The sequence below is a fragment of the Pseudorca crassidens genome, chromosome 2 (assembly GCF_039906515.1).
Source record: "Pseudorca crassidens isolate mPseCra1 chromosome 2, mPseCra1.hap1, whole genome shotgun sequence".
Classification (NCBI taxonomy): Eukaryota; Metazoa; Chordata; class Mammalia; order Artiodactyla; family Delphinidae; genus Pseudorca; species Pseudorca crassidens.
The window spans coordinates 151,711,458-151,735,805 of NC_090297.1; the positions used below are offsets into that span (position 1 = coordinate 151,711,458).

The window sequence follows — 24,348 nt, forward strand, 5'->3', positions numbered from 1 at the left end:
TGGCCTCCTTGTTTGCTCCCTGGCGCCATCCCAGATTGGCATGGATGCTACCAGCCCAGCTCTGGAAACCGTGTTTAGCAATACTTTCTACTCTAGAGCAGAGGTGGGCAGGGTTTGGGAAGAGAGACCTGTGCCTTCCCAATGTGACGGCCCATCCAAAGAGCCGGGTCACATTTTCTTTAACGTTGTTTCATTTAGTTCAGATTTTGGGAGATCGGACTTTCCAACTGCCTGTGTGGTCTTTGACCAAACCAGTGTGAGAAATGAGAGCCGGCCCAATGGGATGAGACCCACCACACTCAGGCGCCCTGGGGAGGTGTCACTGGGCTGGGGCCTCTTCAGAGCCACAAGCGAGGGCACGGTGGCCTCCCAAGTCCCTTCTGTGGGCTTTCCTCAAGGGCAACTTCAGTGCGGGTCCTGAGATGGAGTTCACGAGGGGTGAGTGATGGGCAAGGCCAGGCAGAGGATGCTGGAGGCCTCAGGAGGAGCTGTCCTTTCCTGTTTCCTGGAAAGCAAGCACAGGCGGGCGTGGGGAGACATCTCTCTGTGGGTCTGAGTTTGAATCGTCTGTTCCTTCCTCTGCTGCAGATGAGTGAGAGTGAGACTCTCATCAGTATGGTGAACCGCATGGTGGAGAACTCCTCCCCCAGGGCCCAACTCTTCATGCAAGTAAGACCTCTGCCTGGCAGCATGGTCCCTGTCAACACCATTTTTCAGCTGCTTGTGCATGGTCGCGTCCACCCATCAGGGATGAGTCCACTCCGCCTGCTCACCTGCCAGGCCTCATCTCCCAGGCTCAGCCTGGCCTCCCTCCTTTCTTTTCACTGTGTCTCCCCCATTCTTCACGTTCATGGGTGAACCCAGGCCCGTTTCCCAGGCCATCGAAATAGCCCGCACTGACATCTCACGCCATGCAGGGATCACAGGCTGCTTTTTAGCGTTCAGGACTTCTCTTTCATGTTTGGGTCTTCTTAACAGTTGTTGGGGTGAAGGACACGACGGGTGTGATATGGAACCGTCCAGCGACAGAGTTGTGTAGAGTGTGCTCTCATTGCTGCATGTGTCACCAAGGGCAGGCGCCTTTGCTGGACTCAGAGGCACTTCTGGTTGAGGCACAAGCCCTGGGGCTGGCGTTCCATCTAGTAGGGTGGTCGTTCTCAGATTCTTCCAATGCTCATTCTGTTCTCCCAGGTCTTATCCTTATCAGAACAGCCAGGACTTAACTCTTGTTCTCATGGTTGTTACCAGTAAGCCATTTGGGAGCTACACAGCCCTGGAGCCCCTCTTGGCAGTAGATTTTAGACCTTAGCGGAGAGGAGATACAGAGCACGAGTGAGCAGCATCTCTACCTCCAGAATCAGCCCAGGACGGTTGGGGCGGAGCTTAGGCCGGGCTGTCCCACGCTTTCCGGCCAGAGGGCAGAGCACTATAGCTCAGCCCAGGTCCCCAGAACAGATGCTGCCTGAGGCGATGGGACTGTGGTCGGTGGCAGGAACGGAGCGAGACTGTCAGCGCTCCCGTCCCTGCGTGCCCTGCCCGGGCTGCCCTCTGCTGTGGTAACCGGCCTCCTGTTCCTGCAGGTCCCTCCATACCCAGAAGTGTTCCGGGACAGCCTCCACACCTACAAGCTAAACGAGCAAGACACAGATGTAAGAACAACTCTCCCGCTGCCTCTGTCCACTCCAGCCCCTCCCGCTGCCCTTCTCATCCTCACGCTCCTCCGTGGGGGCTTCTCCTCCGTCCATCTCTCATCTCCTGTGGCCCTTCATACATTTCATTCCTGTCCTCTCTCACCGCAAAGACAACATTCTGCCTGGGCCTCCTCTTGTTCTTACCACTCACCCCTACCTCCCACCATGGCTGTGTGTGTTTCTCCACTGAGTTCGAGGCCCTCTTATCTACAGCGCTGGCTTGTGCTTATTTCAGGAGCACAGACTTCGTTAGGAGGTAGAGCATGTAGTCCCCAGGTGCCTGGAAAGAAGAATGAGGCCTGGCTCCACCCTCAGGGAGCTTCTGGGCAGTGGGAGGCCCAGGGAGCAGCAGGCGGCAGCACAGGATTCATGTGCTGAGCGGACTGTAACAGGGTCTGCAGGAGTGCGGGGTAGGGGGACCGCGTGGGCTGCTGGAGGCCGGGGACAAAACAGGTGGCACGTGAGCCGGGCCTTGAAATAAAGGGCCCAGAGGACAAGATTTGGCCCACTAGAAAGTAGCCAAGCGGGTATTTGAGGAGTGGCATGGATAAAGGTGTGGACGCAGGAAAGCACAGGTCTTCCCAGAAGACAAGTTTGGCCTAACCTGCCTTGCCTAGGTAGCAGATCTGCCCGGCAGGCAGGGGAGACGCTCTGTACAGGCAAGGACCAGACCTCAGAGGGAGCCACCGTCAGCCATCCTGAGGCTCTGGAAGGAGGAGGGGAGATCAGGGTCCTGTGGGACTAGGGAACCAGTTTACATTGTTCAGCGGTTTTGCTAAGACTGTTGTTCAGAAACCGGCCTGTGCCTCTGATTCATACACACCTGGAGGCCCAGGAGGCGAGGCCGTGTTATCTCCTGAACCTCTTGTGAATGGGAACCCCAAGAGGATGGGAGTGCAGAAGCTTAACGTTTGGCTCTCAGCCCTCTCCCCTCTCAAGCTGACTCGTTTCCTCAGAGAATAAATTTGTCTCCTCTCCCAATGGGTCTTTGGAGAGTCCCCCGAGGTGAAGACCATCTTCCTGTTCCCAGGAGCCTCCAAGGTCAAGGTGAAGGCCCAGGGTTCCTTGGCAGGGAAGAGGAGGTGGTATCCAGAGGCCAGGCCCTGCCAACCCAATTCCCAGGTCCCCATCAAACCGTGTTCTTCACTCCCTTCTTTCTCCCTCCCTTCCCCCTTGGGGCCCCCAGAAGCTGCTGGGCAAGTTGTGTGAGCAGAACAAGGTGGTGAGGGAGCAGGAACGGCTGGTGCAGCAGCTCCGAGCTGAGAAGGTGAGAGCCATGGGGTGGCCCTGAGTGGGGCAGACGGGGGGGGCTGGCCCAGAGAAGGTGTAGATTGCTATCTCCATCCTGACTAAGCTGATGAAGATTTGCCCCTCCTTAAATTTCTGTCCTGCCCTTAATCAGACCTGCTGAAGCTCTTCTGGGGACCTCAGCCAGTGTGAGGGAAACCTCCACTAAGCTGCCTGGTTGAACCCCTAGGGCTCAGGCCTCTGCTGCTGAAAGCCCAGGAGAGGAGCTATGAAGGCCGCTCATAGCCATTCCCCTGCCTTTCTTCAGGAGAGCCTGGAAAGTGCCTTGATGGGGACCCATCAGGAACTGGAGATGTTTGGAAACCAGCCTGCCTACCCAGAGAAGCTGCTACACAAGAAGGAGTCGCTGCAGAACCAGCTCATCCACATCCGGGTGGAGCTGTCTCAGGCAACCACGGTAACCTGGGAGCTGGGTGTGCGCTCCCACCCTGGCCAGCACCTGCAAGGGGGAGCCACCCTCCCAGCTGTGCTCCTCTAATTCCTGTTCTCCTCTGACGGCGAGAGCAGGGTGCTGTCTGCGAGAGGGATAAACAAAGACCTTAACACTGCCTTACAAAGAGGCAGCAAATGTGCCAGCCCGCTCATCCCATTGAGTCTCCACCAGGGAGACTGGCTTGTTTCCCACAAGCCGTATCTGCACCAGGATTCATTCAGGACAAAGTGAAGTTGAGGGCCACTTATTTCCTTGGCTGCTCTAACAGCTTTGCTGCCCACCTTTTCCACTCCCCTGGAGAACCAGGATACCGGCAACACGCCACCCTGGTTACTTCCCAGCAGGCACAGGGCAGAGCCTCTGACACACAGAGCAGCAGCAAAAGCCCCAGGAAATTGTGGCCCAGAGGGAGGAAGGTCTCTAACCTCCAGAGAACAGGCACCCCCAGGTCTTTCCTTTTTTGCCCTCTATTCTCTATCACCCAATCTGGGGAGAACAGGAGGGGTGTGAGAGTGAGATTAGCCCCTTTGGGCCTGCCTGCCATCCAGAGAGGATTCCATTTTCTCTCTGTTTGGGCATGCAGTAGGCTGGGCTGTTGCACCTCCTAAAAGGCCAGTGTTTGGCTGTCATCAGAATGTCTCAGCCCAGGGCCCTCTCCCGTCCCTCTGGTACCCGGGCCCCAGGCCCTGAGGCAGGACGAGGAGGGGCGGATTGGCAATTGCAGCTTCTCAGTAAGCCCTCCCCTTGCAGGCCCTGTCGAACAGCACCGTGGAGTACGAGGGCCTGGAGGCAGAGGTCTCTGCCCTGCACGACGAGCTCTGGGAGCAGCTCAGCTTGGACTTTCAGGTGAAGAGGCCCACAGGCAGGCGGGGCTGCTGTGTGCTTCAGGCCCTCCTTTGTCATTTTGGCCGAAAGAGACCACGGTGGCTTCCTTTCTTGCTTTAGAAATTTCAGAGACTTATGACCAGGAGTTGGTCCTCAGATGAAAGACAAGGTTCAGGGCCTCTTAAAACAGACTCTGAGTTTCAGGGTGAAGATAATGTGGGATCGTTCTTTAGTTCCATCAAATCATGGGGGAAGAATAAAAGTTGAAGCATGGGAGACTTTAACAGATATACGAATGTAAACAAGATCATGATAAATACAAATCTCTCTCATGACATCAGAAGAGTACGCAGTGTGGGAGCCATCCACCGGGGAATTTTTAGGTGGGAAAGAGGCCTTTCTTTCTGGGATGGGTCAAAAACACTCTGCTTGGAGGCAGGAGGATGGACGTTCCTGGGGCATTCTTCTTCTTTTCCTTCCTCTGTCTTTTCTCTTCCCAGGCTCTGCCCCTTCTCTAGCTCGCTTTGCAAGCCCTGTCTCTCTGATGCAGTTAACACCCTGGTTTCCCCCATTTTCCTCCTGTTTCCCTCCTGGTAACAAAACTTACCACCCAACCTTGCAGCTTGTTAGGTTAGGTTAGCCCCTGGACCAGAGGCCCCAAATGCCACGATGTTCTGTGGGCAAGCCTCACTTTCACCGCAAACATTTTGGGAGGTAGGATAGCGTCATGGTCGAGGGCACCAGCTCGAGACCAGATCCAGATGGTGGCCACACTGCTTACTAACAGATGGTGTTGGGCGTGAGCCTCTGAAGTGGAGACAACCGCTGTCCTTGCCTCGTAGAGGTGTTGTGCAGCCGCAGTGAGTTCATGTGTGCAAAGCACTCAGCACAGTGCCTGGTATAGGCGGGCAGGGTGGGGTGGAGGGCAGCGGGGCGGGGAATGTTAAATAAAAGGTAGCTATTATTTTTCAAAGAGTAGACACTGTAATTGAGTAGAATTCATGCATATCAAACAGTCCCACAGTATGTGAAACAAGACAGTAAACCAGAAGCTCTTGGCCCTGGAAAACAGGCCACCATCAAGTGTCCACCTAGAGGGGTGTTCACTCCAAGACCACCCTGAGCTCCCCTGGGTGGGGGGCGGAATCAGAGGGACAGGTTCTCACTCTCTTCGTTCTGAGGCCACACGTTCACCTAAAAGTGCTCTTTGCTGTGATGACAGAGCCCTCTCCTCCCGCAATTCCGGAAGCCGAAGAGGCAAAGGCTGCCCATGAGAAAGATGAGTGTGCTAGAGGGATGTGCGTGTGTACATGAGCACGGGAAAGCTCCCGCCGGGACACTCCTTGGTAGCCACCTCCTTTGACCTGCTCTCTGGCTGTTCCAGAATGAGGTGCTCAACCGACAAATCCAGAAGGAGATCTGGAGGATCCAGGATGTGATGGAGGGGCTGAGGAAGAATAACCCATCCCGGGGCACAGACACAGCCAAGCACAGAGGTAGGCGCTCTCTCCACCAGCCTCCTGGCTCCTGGCCTCACCAGAAACACCTCCAGTGTCTCTGGTCTCCATCCCACACCTGCCAACTCATACCTCTCCAGGCCTTCACACTGTGCTCAGAGCCAGTCAGGGCCTTCTCAGGGCTCCAGAAATTCCCTCTGCCCAGAATAGACCAGATAGACCAATCAGAGATGCTGTTGCCTCTAGATCCCTCCCCAGAACAGGTCAAAGAGCACCTGCGCCTTCCCAGCCCCTAAGCCCATGGGCCCACTGGTGATCTGAGACCATTACCTTAGTGTCTTCCTTCAGCCCAGGGACCTTGGGCTGGCTTTCTGTGACACCTTTGAGGTAGTGGTGTCATTTCCATCCATTATCTTTTCCTGCCCAGCTCGCTTCTCAACAGCCAACCTGTGAGCCGACCCGTTATAAGTCCCTTCAGCAGGCCCAGGTGGCCCTGAGACCCTAAATCCTCCCCTGCCTTCTCCACCTACAGAGCCCAGCCACACTCCAGGCCACACCCCTACCCCTTCCCTCATCTCTCTCCTCTTCTGTTTCCCCAAAGGAGGACTTGGCCCCTCAGGCACCTACAGCTCCAACAGCCCCGCCAGCCCTCTCAGCTCCACCAGCCTCACCAGCCCCCTGAGCCCTTTTTCATTGGTGTCTGGCTCTCAGGGGTCCCCCACTAAGCCCGGGTCCAATGAGGTAAGCTGAGATCACGGAGAAGAAGGTGGGTGGGGGAGGGAGGACTAGGTCCCCATTTGCCTGAAATTATACAAGTTCTGTGCCCATCTCTTCCCCAGAGGCCTCCAGTCGTAGTGCTTCATCTCTGTCTAAGGTAGTCATTCTCACACCCAGTTTGGTGACCCTCCCTCCAGACTTCTCCTTTACTTGTTCTCATCTCCAACTGTCATCTTTAGTTGCCTTTCAGGGAGGTCTTCCTGAGCACCAGGATGGTTAACAGAGACCCCAAACACTTAATAGGAATTTAACTCTAGGATTGTTCTGCGGGTGAGAGGGCTGAGGGTTGGTGTGGGGGGCATTTGCCTAGTCAGCCAATCAGCAGGTGTTTTCGGAGGCTCTGCTCTGGGCAAGGGACGGTATGAGACCCTCTCAGGAAGATGCCTGAGGGCCTTCACCCACCCAGCGTCCAATGGGGACCAAGACCCATTCACAGTGAACAGCCCTCCTCTGGAACGTGGTGGCATATGTCTCAATACTGAGCCACGTGGCTCAGACTGTAAATGTTCTGATGTTCCAAAGAGAGGGTGGAACTTAAACTAGGCCATGAAGCATTGGGACAGGTAGAGGAACAAGGGAAAGGCATTACAGGCTGGAGAGCTGGCGGAAGCAAAGGTACAGGGGAGGGGTGTGCCCAATGTGATGGGGAGACAATGAGGAGAGAGCTTCAGAGAAAATGGGGGACCAGTGCACAGGCGGGGGCTCAGTAGAGGAGGGCCTTGTAGGCCAGGCAGGGTTAGCTCTGGAGGTGGCACTCCATCCAGGCGACGGGTGGGAGTTTGGTGGTCCAGGGCCCCACCCCAGGCTCCAGCAGTGTTGTCGTCCGCCTCTGCTAATGCTCTTTTCTTCTGCTCTCACAGTGGCTGCTCTTGTTCCTCCTAATGCTCTGGCTTCTCTCTGCCTCAGGAGCCTGGCCCCCCGCGGCCTCCCCTCCCCAAAGCCTACGTCCCCCTGGAGTCTCCTCCCACCGTGCCTCCACTCCCTAGTGAGAGCCGCCTCTGGCCATACCCCAACTCCCCTTCCTGGCACCGCAGTGGCGAGACAGCCAGGGGTCAGGTACCCAACACCCTTGGGTCCTGGAGGGCAGGGACGGAGGGAGCGGGGCCCGGCAGGAGACCAAGTCATTGTTCCCATCCCAGTATTAATTTTGCCACAGCTCAGCTTCTACTGGTCCTCTGTCAGACTCTGGGATAAGCAAAGGGATGGGTGAGACCCTCATACTGGTCCTCTTTCCCCTTTTTGCTTCCTGTGGACAATGAAAACATGAGTTGCTGCCCTACCCCGTGGCAGCCCGTGGCTGTAGGTGGTGGGTTATGCCCCCCTCCCTACCAGCATGACCAGACGATGGAAATCCAGTGACAGCCCCCCAACCCCCACTGGTGCCATTCCAGTTCCTTCCTGCCGTTGTGCACCTCAGACCCCAATCCTCCCATGCTCTCCCTCTCCCCTTGCCTGTGTCTCTGCCTTGTCTGTGTCCTCTGACTCTCATCAGCCCCTGAAGTGTAAGGATACAGACCCTTTTCTCCCCTGTTCTGGCTCCTTCTCTCACCTGGATCCCTAGGCAAGGTCCAGGAGAAACATGCAGTTAGGCTTGGAAGAGGTTGCATGGTGAGTAGAAAGACTCCTCAAATAGGCTCAGCTACTTACTGGTAAGATGCACAACCCTTGAGGGTCTGCCTAGTGAGGTGGGCAGAGCAGGTATCATTGCCTCGGTTTTACGGACAAAGAAAGGTGATAGGACTTACCCATGCTCTGTAGTTGGGCCAGAGCTGGAGTTTGTGACCTCTGGTCTAGTCTCTCTGTACTCCCCTCACTGAGACTTAATTCTTCATCCCCGTGGGAGGGGATGGCTCAGATGATGTCTGAGGTCCCTTTCTAGTCACATGATTCTGTGATACCACAACCCAAATGCCCTGTTCCTTCCCACAAAGCTCATCTTTTTCTTGTGCTCAAGTCTTGGGTGGGATCCCAACAGAATCCACAGATAGCCTTGGCCTTGTAGCCCCCTCCTGCAACCATTCCTCCTCTGGCTCACAGCAAGTCTGTGCTTTTCGTGTTTGCCAGGAGGACTGGTTGGGCTGAGGGATCTCTCTGATGGGCCTCAACGGAGGCCCTCTTGGAGGCCCTGAGCCCTCATTCCCCAAGAGGACCACACATTGGCCAGTCTTAAGGTGGCATGGGTGGGAGGCTCCAGTGTATCCTTGCCCACTTCCCAGCTGGCACACACAGTTTCCCTGCCCCATGTTTTTTCAAAGGTTTGCACTCCCACCACTGCAAAACAAAGAAACACCACCAGGGACCCAATTCTCGGTGGTCACTCTAGCACCATCCATCCATCTTCTCATCCCTTCTCCCTAGCCCATGGCAAGCTATGAGCAAAGCAAGAAAGACCCCCACCAGACCTCACCCCTGGACACCACTAGAGACATCAGCCTTGTGCCCACCAGGCAAGAGGTGGAAGCAGAGAAGCAGGCAGCTCTCAACAAAGGTACTTCCTGTTCCATCCTCCCCTGGAAGTGAGGCTAAGGGTCAGAGAAGAGCCCAGACAGGTGCTCGCTCACATCCAAGGAGGTGCTTCCCCACCTGGGCCTCTCACCTCCATGGAGGGCAGGACTGAGCCTCTCTGAGAAGCAGGCTGCCCTGTGTCCCTTTTTATGGGACCCACTGGCTACTGTGTCTCCCTGCAGTTGGCATTGTGCCCCCTCGGACAAAGTCACCCGCTGATGAAGGAGTGACCCCGTCGGGGGTGGTGAAGAGGAGTGCCAGCGGGCTCGCCAATGGGCTCTCCTCCCGGGTGAGTGCGCGCCCGCAGGCCCCGAGAGCCCGTGCAGGCCTGAGCGGGGCTGGGAGCCCAGGGGCCTCTGTGTGTCCACCTACCTGTCACTGTTCAAGAAACCCAGGACTAGAGGAGGAAGGTAGAACAAGAAGAAAGAAGGCAAGCGGAGTTCTCCTTCAGGGAGACGTCACGGGACAAGGAAGCTATACATAATAAAGATATAAGAATATTTAACAAAATTATTGTAATGTGCCAGTGATGAAATACAAACTCAAAAGTCAGTGGTCAGAGTCAAATGTGCTGACCAGAGGCACCGTGTTAGTTTCCTGGGGTTGCTAGGAAGTTAACAAAACAAACTTGGTGACTTAAGACAATAGAAGCTTATTCCCTCACCGTTGCGGAGGCCAGCAGTCCAGAATCAAGGTGTCCGCAGGGTCGGTTCCTTCTGGAGGCTTGAGGGAGACTCATTCCATGCCTCTCTCCTGGCTCTGGCTGTTGCTGGCAATCTTTGGCTTGTAGACGCACCCACACCCCCCCCAACTGCTGTCTCCACCTTCACATCACCTTCTACTCTACGTGTCTTCTTTTTTTCTGTTTCTTATAAGGACACCCATTATTCGGTTTAGGGCTCACCCTAATTGAAGATGATCTCATCTTGAGCTCCTTAACTTGACTACATCTGCAAAGACCCTATTTCCAAATAAGGTCACATTCACAGGTACTGTGGTTAGGACTTGGATATATCTTTTGGGGTCCACTCTTCAACCCATTACAGGCAGGCTTCCCAGAGAAGGGAAATTTTAAGGGATTAGGGCAGATGAAAAATCTGGGTTGGGGGGGGTGAGGCACCAGTCAGAGCCCCGTTCTCCCACTACAGCAGGAGCGCCCCAAGAGTGCTGTGTTCCCTGGCGAGGGCAAGGTCAAGATGAGCGTGGAGGAGCAGATTGACCGTATGCGGCGGCACCAGAGCGGCTCTATGAAGGATAAGCGGAGGAGCCTGCAACTCCCGGCCAGCCCGGCCCCCGACCCCAGTGCCCGGCCCGCCTACAAAGTGGTAACGTCCTCCCAGCCCCCACAGGCATGGCCTGGCATCTGCCAACACTGCCCACGCCCAGGTCCCCACCAGCCTGGCCTGGAGGGGTTGTAGGGAGGGAGGAGGTTTTAGTCAGGGAGAGACCAGGAAGGACCCAAGCTGGGCGCCTGGGAGACCTGGGGGACGCTTGTCCCCCACTGGGCAGAGGAGATACTCCAACAAGTGTTTCCTTTTTTGTGTGTTTAAAGAAAAATAACTCACGAAAAAGGAATGCCTTGACTATTTTGGCTGAAATGAATTATACAAAATTCAGTTAAGAGAGGTTAGTACAAAACCTGCAACCTAGAAGTAGCCGTCACTTGTTTCTAGAGCATTTCCTATGTGCTTAACATTGGGCTGGGGGTTACTGAAGGTAATCATAGCTCAACATCACATGGCACAGTACAAGTCACGATCCCTTTCATGTTATTTCATTTAGTCATTTCAAGGATGCTGGATTAGGAAGTATTACCCCGGTTTTAGAGATAGGGAAAAAAAGTCATGAGAAATTAAGGGATCTCTGGGCCACACAACTATTAAGTGCAGAGCTGGGAGTAGCCCAAACTATTGGCCTAATTTTTCTTTCCATTAAATTTCAGAAATACAAGAAAAATTATGGCCCATGAGTCCTGCCCTCAAACAGTTTACATTCTAATTGGTGGACTAGAACTTCTAGCATATGAAAAAATTAGAGATCAATATAAGACACACCGATTCAGTTGCCCAAAATATTATATATGGCACCAGATGTGAACACAGGTACAGCAGGATGGGGACAGAAGGCAGGGATGAGATTTCACCTTGGGGCCCTTGTAGGCGAGCAGGCTTTGGACAAGCAGCATGGAAGGATAGCTCAGCAGTGGGGCGTGGCCAGGTCAGGCATGTTAGGCAGGGATAGTGAGGACACGGGCATGATTAGGGCTGCCTGGAGGCGTGGGTAGCAGTGGAGGTGCCGCTGGCAGTGGGACAGAGGCCCCGCGTGGTCACGACAGTGCTGCCGCCTAGGTGCGCCGTCACCGCAGCATCCATGAGGTGGACATCTCCAACCTGGAGGCAGCTCTGCGGGCAGAGGAGCCTGGTGGGCAGGCCTACGAGACACCACGGGAGGAGATTGCCCGGCTCCGCAGAATGGAGCTCGAGCCCCAGCACTATGATGTGGATATCAGTAAGGAGGTGAGCAGAGTCCAGGAGGGGCCGGGCGGGGGGAACCCCAGGAAGGAATAGAGGCGGTGACCTCGGTCCCTCCACAGCTCTCCACCCCAGACAAAGTCCTCATCCCTGAGCGGTACATTGACCTGGAGCCTGACACTCCCCTGAGCCCAGAGGAGTTGAAGGAGAAGCAGAAGAAGGTGGAGAGGATCAAGACGCTCATTGCCAAGTCCAGGTAACAGGCCTTGGGGTGAACCTCCACTTCCTCTACCCACCCTGGCGCCTAGGGCACCTGGGGCACTAGTGCCACTGAATCCAGTGCCCGGACTCATGCGGTTGGGGTTCCTGAGGCTCCCCAGCAGAGAGCAAATGGAAGCAGTGGTTCCAGGCAGCGGACCGGGCCCAGGCACGTGGCAGGGTTGGTGACGCTGCCATCGGTGCCAGAAAGACCTACTGGGCTCGTGCACGCGCTGTCATCAAGACAAACTGATGGGTCGCCCTCCGGTGACTTGTTTTCCCTGTCAAGCCTGCCCTAAATATTCACTTGACCCTTCTAGTTCATTTCTAAATGGTGCAGGTAGGGGTCCCAACACGCGTTTCGCTAGGGTCCCACTCACCCCAGGGGACAGGCTTGCTGGGAACCGGAGCCTGCACGTTCACAGGCCCCTGGATCCCTGCCAACCTCCGTCTGCAGGCCCCCCAAGCCATTCGGACCATCCTGTCCCCCCTCCATCTCTGTGTGTCTGTGCCTCTTTAGTATGCAGAACGTGGTGCCCATCGGCGAGGGGGACCTTGTGGACGTGCCCCAGGACTCAGAGAGCCAGCTGCAGGAGCAGGAGAAGCGGATTGAAATCTCCTGTGCCCTGGCGACCGAGGCCTCCCGCAGGGGCCGCATGCTGTCTGGTGAGACGGGCTGGGCCTCGCTCCGCCAGGGAGACCGGCTGACCAGGCGTAGGGGAGGTAGTGCAGTGCGGCAGGGGGCCAGGGACAGAACAGGGAGATGTTCCTTGAGGTCAGAATGAGCACTTATTGAGCGCCAGGGGCTGTGCTAGTCTCAGGGGGTGCAAAGGGGCCAGAGTTGCTGACATCTGGGAGCTCAGAGCCAGGATGACCCGCCTAGCTGCTGGACAGAGAAATGGCCAGAGGCCATGCGGGGAGCACAGGGAGCCATTCTACCTGGGCAGGTCCAGGAAAGGCCCAGAGAAGAGGCGATAACTGAGCCTGATTGGAAAAGATGCAAGTATGTACCAGTGGTGGAGTGAGGGCCAGGTATTCCAGGGTATTCTCTGACTTCCCATTCGTGCTGCATGCAAATAGCAGGAATGAAAAGGGAAGATGGTACAAGCAGCCAATACAGTCACCACCTTGGCTACTGACCCAAACCCACTTTTCTGCTAAGAAAAGATGAGTACAGGGAACTGACTTCACACTGATACAAAGGCTAGTGGGTCTTAGTGGACCCTATGGGGTTGCAGCCAATAGGACTCACTTCCCCTCAGCTTGAGGAGAAGCACCTCGGAATAGAGGAGAATGTAATTGGGAAGAATAGAAGAGACCCTATGAATGGGAGGCTTTGAGGTGGAGGAAGGACAGTGGTTAAGTCATTAGCATGGGAGACGATATTCCCCACTCCTGAACACGAAAGGTGCTTAGGAGGGAGAGGGAAGGGGGGTGGTTCTGAAGGCCAGTCCAGACGAATGCCCTGGACGGATGCCAGGCTTGTGATGACTTTGGTTGAGTGAGCAGAGACAGGTTGTGCCAGCCAGAGTTATGGTAGCCTGGGCAAGTGTCAGATTAGAATCGTGGCTGGACACACAGAGGAAGGAATGGCGTTTCATGTTGGTGACTTGGAGGGTTTCAGTTTTTGCTCTTTGAGGCTCGATTTCCTCATCTGTAAAATTCAAATCAAAATACCTGTCTGGTGGTGTGAGGATGAAAACAAGGTGAGCTAAGCATCTAGCACCATGTCTGTCACCCAGTAACTGCTCAATAAATGCTAGCCGGCTGTAGTAGCAGTAGTGCTGGTGCTGTGGTAGTATTAGTTGAAATAGCAATAGCTAAAGTAGAAATAGGAATGTTTTGTGGGTTTTCTAGCTATTTTAAATATGGACATTTTCAGAAACCAGAGGGTTTTAGGCTACAGCAAAGGAGATTTAAGTAAGCTTTAAGGAAGAACCTACTAGCAGTTGGCATATAAATGGACATTAGAACGGGTAGCCAGGGAAAGCCCTTGGAGATACTTCAGAAACAGGCTTTCAGGTGGGCAGGAGTTGAGGGCAAGAGAAGGGATGGGCTTCAGAGAGCCGCATCTTGCAGCCAGAACCGAAGGCAGCAGAACCAGTTTGGCTACAAGGAGGCTTCTGTCAACCGCCCTGTAGTTTACCTGCAAAATGAACTCGAAGCTTCCAAAGATCAAATTCCACATGCTCTGGGCAAAAGGCAACTTCCTATTTCAAGGGTTAGAGCATACAGCACTGTTAAAACTTCCCTCTGCCCCTTGCCCTGTCCCAGCCCCTGGCTCTCTCTTCTATAGCTCCCGCGCCAAAGGTGCCAAAGGTGCCATGAAAACAAAACCCACCCTGGCTCTTCAGATCCCCCCTTGATACCCATGGGCTTATATTTCAGGGTCAGTGTGCCGAAAACAAATGGTCACCTTGCTTTTGCCGAGACCCCAACTATTTAAAAAACGGCTGTGGCAGGGCCAGACCTCAGACTTAGCCCACTGTCCCCACCACCCCTGGCCTATGGCCCAGATTCCCAGGGCTGCAGCTCTGCCAGGCACAGCAGGCGCTGTAGGGAGGGAGTGCTGGGCACAGGGGGCATGAGGACAGTGCAGCCGGCAAGGGATGTAGTTAGTGCCTGAGTGGAGGTGTGGGGCCTGGATGCTGTGGTCGGTGGCGAGCTTGTAGCAGTTGTTGGTATACCTGGTGTGCAGTATCCGGGAAGATGCGGCAATTTTAAGTTTGTATGTGTGGCGTGATGTCATTGCAGTGTCTGTACTGGGTAATGGTTGTAGATACATGTGTATGGGTGCATATGCACGTGTGTTATGTGTGGGCGGAGGGGAAGTTTGAGTACCAATGTAGGAGTGTGTCTGTGTGTGCAAAATGTCTGTGGGTGTTGAGCGGAGACCCATTATTTATGAGTAAAGCTGACGTTTGGGAAGCTGTTGACGTGAGTGTACAACACACGGGTGGAGGTAGTGCTCATGAATGCACACATGCACGTGTGATACTTCCTGGGCAGCATGAGGAATGAGAAAGCGTATTTGTGTATATGTCGCGCACAGTGTATGTACTGCACATTTGTGAACACACACCTGTGTGTGCAGGACGGAGGGAGCACAGCCTCATGAATGGGAGCACATGTGACCGATTATGCCTGCAGATGTGGTAGCCCTTGTGAACACACAACTGTAATAGCACATCTGTCCAATGCCTATCCACTGCATATGTGAAGTTATTTTGATGGATATATTCCTAATGTGTTTAGTATTTTTCTGACTTCTTAAAGAGGTTATATTTAGCAATCAGTCTTTCTTGCTGTCACTCATTTAGTATCATTATAAACGTCCTTATTTTGCTGACCTCTGTGGAAGGGATGCACTTGGGGGCTGTAATCCATACAGATCTGTTTGTAGCCCTGCTAAATGCTACCAAACTGTTACACATTTTTTTGGTAATAGATCTTTATTAGAGTATAATTGCTTCACAACACTGTGTTAATTTGTGTTGCACAACAAAGTGAATCAGCCATATGCATACATATGTCCCCATATCCCCTCCCTGTTGCATCTCCCTCCCACCCTCCCTATCCCACCCCTCTAGGTGGTCACAAAGCACTGAGCTGATCTCCCTGTGCTATGCTGCTGCTTCCCACTAGCTATCTGTTTTACATTTGGTAGTGTATATATGTCCATGCCGCTCTCATTTCGCCCCAGCTTCCCCCTCCCACCCCGTGTCCTCAAGTCCGTTCTCTACGTCTATGTCTTTATTCCTGCCCTGCCACTAGTTTCGTCAGTACCAGTTTTTGTTTTTTAGATTTCATTTATATGCGTTAGCATACAGTATTTGGTTTTCTCTTTCTGTCTTCACTCTGTATGACAGACTCTAGGTCCATCCACCTCATTACAAATGACTCAATTTAATTTCTTTTTATGGCTAATATTCCACTGTATATATGTGCCACATCTTCTTTATCCATTTGTCTGTTGATGGGCACTTAGGTTGCTTCCATGTCCTGGCTATTGTAAACAGTGCTGCAATGAACATTGTGGTGCATGTCTCTTTTTGAATTATGTTTTTCTCAGGGTATATGCCCAGTAGAGGGATTGCTGGATCATATGGTAATTCTATTTTTAGTTTTCTAAGGAACCTCCATACTGTTCTCCATAGTGGCTGTATCAATTTACATTCCCACCAACAGTGCAGGAGGGTTCCCTTTTCACCACACCCTTTCCAGCATTTATTGTTTCTAGATTTTTTTGATAATGGCCATTCTGACCAGTGTGAGGTGATACCTCATTGTAGTTTGTTTTTTTTTAAAATAAATTTATTTATTTTATTTATTTATTTTTGGCTGCGTTGGGTCTTCGTTGCTGCGCATGGGCTTTCTCCAGTTACTGTGAGCAGCGGCCGCTCTTTGTTGCGGTGCGTGGGCTTCTCGTTGCTGTGGCTTCTCTTGTTGCAGAGCATGGGCTCTAGGCGCATGGGCTTCAGTAGTTGTGGTGCACGGACTTAGTTGCTCAGCGGCATGTGGGATCTTCCCGGACCAGGGCTTGAACCCGTGTCCCCTGGATTGGCAGGTGGATTCTTAACCACTGCGCCACCAGGGAAGCCCCCTCATTGTAGTTTTGATTTGCATTTGTCTAATAATTAGTGATGTTGAGCATCTTTTCATGTGCCTCTTGGCCATCTGTATGTCTTCTTTGGAGAAATGTTTTAAAGTTATTTTGTCTACTTTTTACGGAAGATTTTCTCTCTTCAGTTGTGCCTTATATAGATGTCAGTGGGCCTCTCAATTCCTCTCTCTCTCTCCTGATTTTCCCGTTTCTAATCTCTCATGGGCTAGAATCTCAACAAGTCAACATATATCAGAATTGTGTATAAATAAGAGTAACTGGACTCCAAGGAGCTCTTCAATGAATAAATTGTAAGAGCTTCACTGCATGTACATTGTAACATCTATTTGGCTTCCTTGAGATCTTCCTTGCTTAGGTTTTGATTTTTTGACTCTTTTAAAAGTTGAAGTTGCCAGACAACTTAACCATTATCTGTGATACGGACATGCACACGAATGTGTGTTTTGAAAGCATTTGTGTATGTATTTGTGTGGCAAGTTACAAGTGTGTTGGGTCATGTGCAAGGTACAGGTTCAGAAGTGCCCATACACACACATCTGAGTTACGTGTGCTGAGTAGAAAGGTTTCATATTGCTGGATCCCATGCACGGACTGTGGATCACTTCCTGTCGGGGAGAGCCCTGCGTGTCTTATGTATGTATGTGGGCGTGTGTAGATATGCGTGGGGCTGCATTGGCCCTTTCTCTTGTGCAGAGGCCAGGGAAGGGGATGAGGTCCAGGGTAGGGTGGGAGCAAGAGACTGGGAAGTTCAATGCCAGGATCCCTCTCTTGGGGGAAACACAGTGTGACCCTGGCTGAGGTCTGGCTCTTCTCTGAGCCTGAGTGAGGATGTTCTCTCACAGCTGCACCAAGGGTGCACAAGGGGCCGGAGACGGTGCAGAGCTTGTTCCTAACAATACGACTCCCCTTTCCTTGTCCTTCATTTTGCTGTTCTCAATGTGAAATAATAATGATAATAGAGTAAAATCTCATTAATTCTAATGTCAGCACTTTAAGGCCTTTAATGATCTGTTTAGGGGTGGATTGGAATTTGCCTTTCCTGGATTGATGAAAAGAGATATTAAGTGACTGTGGGGAGTCGTTTCTGAACCCTCCAGCCTAAGTTAACCGACTGGCTTGAAGCCAGTCAGAAACCTCTGTTTGCATGGAATTGATAAACATGGTGATCACTTGGATTGAGTCCTTGAATGAGGCCTGATGATTCGGATTAGTGTGATTTTACTGCACTATTAATCATTATCACTAGCGATATCACTGCCTGTGAGGTGCCATCCCTCATTCTGTTCCACAGTCGTGGAAAGGTACGTGTATCTCTCCCGGTTGCAGGGATGGAAGCGGAGCCCTGGGCTCAGAGGGGCTGGGCCTCGCCCACAGTCACACTGGTTCTCAGCAGAGCCTGGACTGGGCCAGGGCTCCTCTGGGGCCCCATGCTCTCCTCCATGGCGCCCCTGGAACCAGGCCAGCTCTGCCTCAGCTTGAACAAATTCCCAAACTCAGCTGTCCTGCTTGCCTCCTGCCTTTTGCTCCCCGCACCGCACGGAGGGGGGCCTCGCTTGCTCTGGGCGCCCAACCTCCCTCCTCCCACCCCCGGCCGCCCCTATTCACTTCCCTGTTCATTTCTGTTTCCAGTGCAATGTGCCACCCCAAGCCCTCCCACCTCCCCTGCCTCCCCGGCTCCACCAGCCAACCCCCTATCGTCTGAATCCCCACGGGGCACCGACAGCAGCCATGCCATGCGGGTCTGAGCTCTGACGTAAGCACTTTTCTACTGTATTTCATCCAGCCCAGGGAACGGGGACCCCTCCCCTCACCCCCACTGAGCCATCTGCACCGTCTTGTTCCATCCGGCACTGCTTCTCCCCTCACCCCAGTGCCCCTTGTCGCTCTTTCCCTTCCATCCATCTGCTTAAGCCCGCAAGCGTCCCCACGCAGTGCCGGGCTAGGGCCCGCTGGCAGGACCGCTTCTTGGATGCTGCAGTGCCAGTGGCTTTGCTTCTCCAGAAGCAGATGGGAACAGAGCTGAGGCCTCTCCTGTCCGCTGTCTGAGGGACTGCCCTGACTCCCACCCCTGCACTTCCTGTCGGCCAAGAAGCCGGCCATCTGTTGAGATACACAGCAGTCCTGCGTCAGAAGCTGCTTGTCCCAGATCTTATTTCTCCCAGATCACTCCCAGATCTTACTGTAAATTAAAATAGCCCTGGACGATTCTAGGCAAAGGCTGTGTCCCTTCTTTCCCCCTAGCACGCAGCTGCTCAGGATCAGGCAAGTGAACAAGAATTGACTTCTACTCGTTTGTTCCCCTCTCTCAGGGTTGAGGGGGCGGGCGGGCTTCCACAGGTTTTTGCAAGGCAAGACTTCTCTCTGGGGAGGGTGGGCTGGAGGGTCTGCCCCTCTGTGCAGCGCTTTTCTCACCCGTGTCTCTCTCCTCCAGTGCAAGCCCTGGCTGAGGCCAATGCCGTGAAGCTCCACAGAACCACGTTCTGAAGCCTGCCTCTGCCCATCCTGGCCCCCTGGCCCCCCGCCCCTGTGCTCCCATGGGAATGCCACAGAGAGCCAGGCTGGGGGCCGGGCTTCTGCCGAGAGGAGCACAGATGCCTCGGTGTCCACATACCCACGGCGCCCGGCCCTGAAGTCCTTGCTGCTCAGACGGTGGTCCTAGGCCAGGGCGTGAGATGGTGGGGCGAGGAGCGCCATCCTATCTGATGCCCACGGCACAGGGAGCCTAGGTCTGGCTCTAACTGGGGTTGTGATGGCCCTACTGGAACACTCCCTGATGGAGAAGATGCCCTGGTGGGGAATGCGCCCTGGGCTATCTTAGGTTAGGACTCCTCTCTTGACACCGAGAACAGCACCCACCATCACCCCCTTCCCCCATCACCCCCGCCGTCCTGCCCCAGCTGTGCCCAGGGTCTTGGCACATCTCTGCTTATGGGTACTCCTTTGGGGTCCAGTGGAGACTGACCACCCTGCCTGAGCCAAAGACAAGATGATGAGAGATGGGGAGAGGCTCCTCGGCTCCCAGAAGACAGTGCTGGCTGTGGATAGAGAGAAGCAGGTCTGTGCAGTGTCTGAGGGCAGGTTGAGAAGGGTAGCAGAGAGAGAGGGAGAGGTCTCAGGACAGTGGGAGGAAAGGGAAGCAGCAGGACTCATGCGCAAGTAGGAGGAGGAGGACGGAGATGAGAAGGGGTAGGGGATTGGTTTCCCCAGGGTGGAACCTTAGGTTAGTGCCAAGTACAGTGCCAGCTGTTGGCTCTGCTTCTCCCACCTCGTCCCCAGGATCAGCGGGGCTGCCAGACCGAGGACCTGCCATGGAGCACACTGCTGTGGGTATGGAGGTGTGAGCTGAGGGCCCGGGCAGCAGCAGTCTGGGAGATGGCTCTTTCTAGGTCTGGGCCTGGTTCTGGGGTCAGGAGCAGAGAGAAGGACCTGTCTTACGGAGGGTGTGGTCAGCCTTGGGGCCTTTCCTAAACATTTCTGTGACATTATCTTGTCTCCCTTCCCCCTGAAATGTGCTGTGGGCCAGCTGAGCGTGTGCCCTGGAAAGCGGGAATGTGGCCTTAATCTGGTAGGCCAGATTCTGGGGCCCTACGCTGCATCCCAGGCATCCCAGGCATCCCAGATGAGGACAAGCTGAGGTTGTATGGAAGGTCTCCCTTCTAGCTTGGCTCACTCACAACCCACCTACCCAGGGAGCCAGTAGTGGAGAGACAGAAGCAAAGCCCATTCTCCCTATGCTCCACCCACCTTCAGATGAATGTAGCCAGAGAGGATGGAGGAGAGAGAGTGAAGCTGAAAAACCTTGGCCCCTAGGCCTTCTCTTTGCCAGAGTTGCTGCCCAGAGACTTCATTCTGACCTCCAGCGGCCCCAAGAATGATTACTTCATCTTCCAACAATTCCTCTCCACTCCTTCATGGCTGGGACAGTTATGGTTCATATGCAAGTAAAGTTGACAATTCACTCAACAAATATTTATTGAGCACCTTTTATGTACGAGGCACTGTTCTAGGTGCTTAGGATATTCTCATGCTTCTGAGGGTTTACAGACGGGATTCCACTTACCTTCACTTCTAGCAGGTTTTTTGAACATGACCCTTGGCTGCAGTTCCCATCTTCAGCACAGCTCAAGCACCCCAAACCTGTCCTCCCCCCGCACACACTGGCAGGTGGGATTGGCTCCCAAGTAACCGTCTCTCCCTTCTCCATCTTCTCCCACACCTTATCCATCCATAAGAAACGGATTTTTCGGGGCCTTCCATGCCTTCCCCTTTCTTTGTCTGTGTCTCCTTTTTTTTTTAAGTGATATTTTTAGAAATACATGTAAAATACCAAGGGTTAATGTCTGCCCCTCTGCCACCTCTCTCTCACCTCTTATTTCATAAAGCTGGCTCTTTATGTTGCTTTACATGCCTTAATATATGTTTTATGAAGATTATACATATTATAGATGTATATGTAATATATATATATATATTTGTTTGGATGTCTGATCCTTTACTAGAACTCCTGCCCAGGCCCATTTTCTCTCCTTTACTTTCCACATCATTCCTAGCATACTGCGGCCATACCCCATGCCTTTTGATCCAAAGAAGGGGAGAGGAAAGACTTATTTTAAGACAGATCTATTTTATGCTTTTGTTATAAAAGCAAATCTATTTTCAAAATGTGCAATGTCTGAATGGAATTGGCAAATGATGTGAGGAGACTGGGACGGCTGCCTCTAGGTCCAACCCTCCACCCTTCCCTCCTCCTCGGCAGGCAGCTTCCTTCCTCCCATTCCCCAGTCTGCAAAGGGCTGGTCCCCAGAGCTCACCCGGAGAGGATCTTGCCGGGGCAGGACATTCTCTTGCAAGTCCTGGTCTAAGGATTTGATTACACTGTCAACTTTTGATGACTCTCTAGGGTTATTGGGTGTGAACCCTCTTCGAGGAAATGTTTACAGTTGTGTGCACAAAAGTACAGCCTTGCAGGCACACACACCCCAGATGTGCTCCTGGACCACCTCCTTTATCACCCTGCTGGAAAGGGCAGCCTACACCAAACAGCACTGAGAATGTCAGTCTATTCTTTGATGGACCTAGAATATGGTGCAACGGCCAAAGGAAACGGGTTGGCATCACGGGTCCTTCGGGGCAGATACATTCAAGTTCCTTGGACTTCTCACACTCCTTTTCACTTGATCCCTCACTGGTCTGGGTGACACCTATGGCATCTGTCTCCCTCTGTGACCTTTCTTCTGGGGGCCGTTGTTAAGGGGATGGTACCCCAGTCTGGCATCCAGACTGCGAAGTCAGCCCGGAGGGTCCCACGGACAAGGTACACCTCAGACTTGCCAAGGACTTTCTTGCTGCTGGGGCCCTGAGCTAAGCCAGCTCAGCCTTCCAGACTGCTTATCGACTATTGAAGTGGGCAAGGGGCTCTCGCCTTGCAAGAATTTGGGCAGAATGGATGTCTTTTGTCCAGATCTGGAATCAAGGGTTTTGGAATCTAGCACAGAGCTCCTGGCCAGCATGTGAAGCCTGGCTTCCCACTTTGGCATTTGCTGGTACCCTATTCCCAGCCTAAAGCAGCTTGCTGTGAATGAAGGGGGCCTAGATGGAGGCCCAGGGGGAAGTAACCGACCTGGTGACAGCCCTGGTTACTAATCTAGGGCCTTCCCAATTAGCACATTACCTCCCTCATCGATAACCAAGAAGCTGTAATCAAATACTGATACTGTCACTTTAGAGTTTTTCTGAGGTTGCAAGCTGTGCGCACTTGCTCCCCTTGGTGAGAGGGATCCTCTTGGAGCAGGGCTGACTATAGCAAGACAGAATTAATTCCTTTCCCTTTAGGTACCCCCTGACAACCTGGCAGCTCTTAAAACTAAGGAAAATATGAAATATACATATATATATATACACACATATATCTATTTATGCACATATTGGGGCCAATTTGATTTGCTAGTATTAGACAATAAACCGTACAAGGAAATTTATGACTCAGTGTCTTTATTTAGTATAAAAGTGACCTTAGAAGAAGAGTTAAGATTAGATAAACAGAGGGCATCTCTGTCAGGGGACCAAACAGCCGTACCAGCCCCTTAGCATCTTTCTAGCCAATGAGCCCCTCCCCAGGGAGGGGCCATCCTGACTGACGGGCGAGAGCTTGCTTCCCTCTCAGCAGCATTCTTTTTAGATATAGGTACTGAAGCACCCAGTGAGTTCTGCATTTGTATCTTGCAAGTTTGTATAAACCCTATGCAGGGAATAAATGGTTTGTACAAGTGGTGTGTCTCTGGCACTCTGTGTCCGTGTCTGCCTGTGGCTGGCCTTGGGGTCCATGAGTGTTTACGTGCTTGGCAGAAAAGGGGAGGGGTATCTGGGGCCATCCTTCCCTGACTAAGAGAACTGGGTTCAGAGCATATGCACCACCCATTCCCCCCATGCCTTGGGCTGTACATCTCAGCCTCCCCAGGCAGGGATCCTGGAGTTCTCAGAAGCATGCCACCTCCCCATGAACTAGGGAATGGTGGTTTGTTGTCGACACCACTGTCATCTTTTTGATCCAGGTGACCCCAGATCAAGGTTTGTCCCAAGGTCCTGTACAATGGAAATATCAGATTCTTCAGGCCCTGGAAGCTTCCACTGAAGGTGGGGGCGGGGAGGTGGTATCAGAAAGGTTGCCCAAATTCTTTTCATCTAGCCTCAGTGTTTTGGGGTCATTTCTCTTGGCAGGTACTCAGTGGTTATCCCTTATTGACACTCAGTGTGAAGGACTTTACCAGAGCTGCTCAATTTGAAATGTTTGTGAGGAGTGAGAGTCAAGAAGCCCTGTGAATTCTATGGGCCGGGGTGTGGAGAGAGGACGTGAGCCCAGGACAGCGGCAGGCTTCCCTGGGCTTCTGCAGGATGTCTGGGGAGAGGAGGCGGCATTAGTGGTTTAAGAAAGAGGATATAGGAAGGCAAGCTTCTTGTAATTCTTGATTAGCCTCAGTCTGGTTCTAATGGCTGATTTTCAATTCTGGGCGCCTCTTCTCATCCCTAAAAGGCTAGTGGAGTAGGTATTTTGTGTCTATCATCTATCTACCTATACTTTTAAAAATAAGTAAAATGACTGGATTTTGGATTTTCTAACATCCCCGGGGGAGCTATAAACCTTGATGTCCTTCGTGAAGCAGGGAGAACTGGGACCAGATACAGGCTCAAGACAGACCTTTAGAGCTGGAGGAGGTATACTGGAGAAGTTGTCAATTTCCAGGACCTGGCTCTCTGTCTGCAGCTCCCCCTCTAGGCCAAAGCCATTGACTTGGAGAGGAGGCGGAATGTGAGAACACAGGGCACTGCTGGGTGCTTCTTTCCAAGCATGATGCTCCCAGGTCCCTGGCCGCTCCACCCTCTGGCCCAGATCAGCCCTTCAGTCAAGCCAGGCTGGGGTTGCAAAAGGGGGCAGTAGTCAGGAACTATAAATGAAAAAGCAACTAGCAGAATGCCCTTTAAGGAGTAGTGCTCTAACCATGTGGTCGTATATTTATTCTTGAAGAGAAGCATGCTAGGGTCAGGCGGCAGCCAGGCTTCAGACCCTGCTGCTGACAGGGAACGGGGGCCATGCCACATGCCCCCTTATCTCTAAGCCTCCAGTGCAGAACTGGCTCACCCCAGTGCTGAGACTGATGGAGGAAAGGAGATGCCGTGCTCAACTCCTGGCCCCGCTCCTTGCTAGCTGCATGAAGATTTGGACAAGTCACTAAAATTCTTGAGTCTCAGTTTCCTCATCTGTGAAATGGGGATATTAACTGCCATCTTATGGAGCTCTCAAGAAAGTCAAATGAAAAAATGGATGAAAAACCCTTTGAAAACTCAAATTCATTTACCAATGAGAGGAGTTGGTGGTGACACTGTGTTGGCCCCTTGGCTGCCTTTGGGGACATGATGAGGGAGGAGGGAAAATGTTTCCCAAGGTCTCCCCTTTGCTGGCTCCGTAGCCTTCACTGGAGGACGTCAGCAGGGGCCCTGTTGT

The 24,348-nt window shown here is 52.9% G+C and overlaps 1 protein-coding gene across 19 annotated transcripts in view; it reads left to right on the forward strand.

Annotated features, from left to right (window-relative positions):
- The window catches only part of PLEKHA6 (pleckstrin homology domain containing A6), a 137,694-nt gene extending 115,079 nt beyond the window's left edge, over positions 1-22,615 (forward strand). For 10 of the 19 annotated variants that reach the window (XM_067729316.1, XM_067729318.1, XM_067729322.1 and 7 more), the window contains 16 exons: positions 589-669; positions 1,581-1,649; positions 2,878-2,958; positions 3,247-3,396; positions 4,183-4,278; positions 5,642-5,753; positions 6,316-6,455; positions 7,398-7,547; positions 8,850-8,979; positions 9,179-9,285; positions 10,145-10,321; positions 11,345-11,512; positions 11,590-11,723; positions 12,246-12,391; positions 17,979-18,102; positions 18,781-22,615. In XM_067729316.1, the coding sequence (XP_067585417.1) occupies positions 589-669; positions 1,581-1,649; positions 2,878-2,958; positions 3,247-3,396; positions 4,183-4,278; positions 5,642-5,753; positions 6,316-6,455; positions 7,398-7,547; positions 8,850-8,979; positions 9,179-9,285; positions 10,145-10,321; positions 11,345-11,512; positions 11,590-11,723; positions 12,246-12,391; positions 17,979-18,094 (1,857 nt within the window). In that variant the 3' untranslated portion in view covers positions 18,095-18,102; positions 18,781-22,615. The other 9 variants (XM_067729321.1, XM_067729325.1, XM_067729317.1 and 6 more) reach the window with 8 other exon arrangements.
- The last annotated feature ends 1,733 nt before the right edge of the window (positions 22,616-24,348 follow it).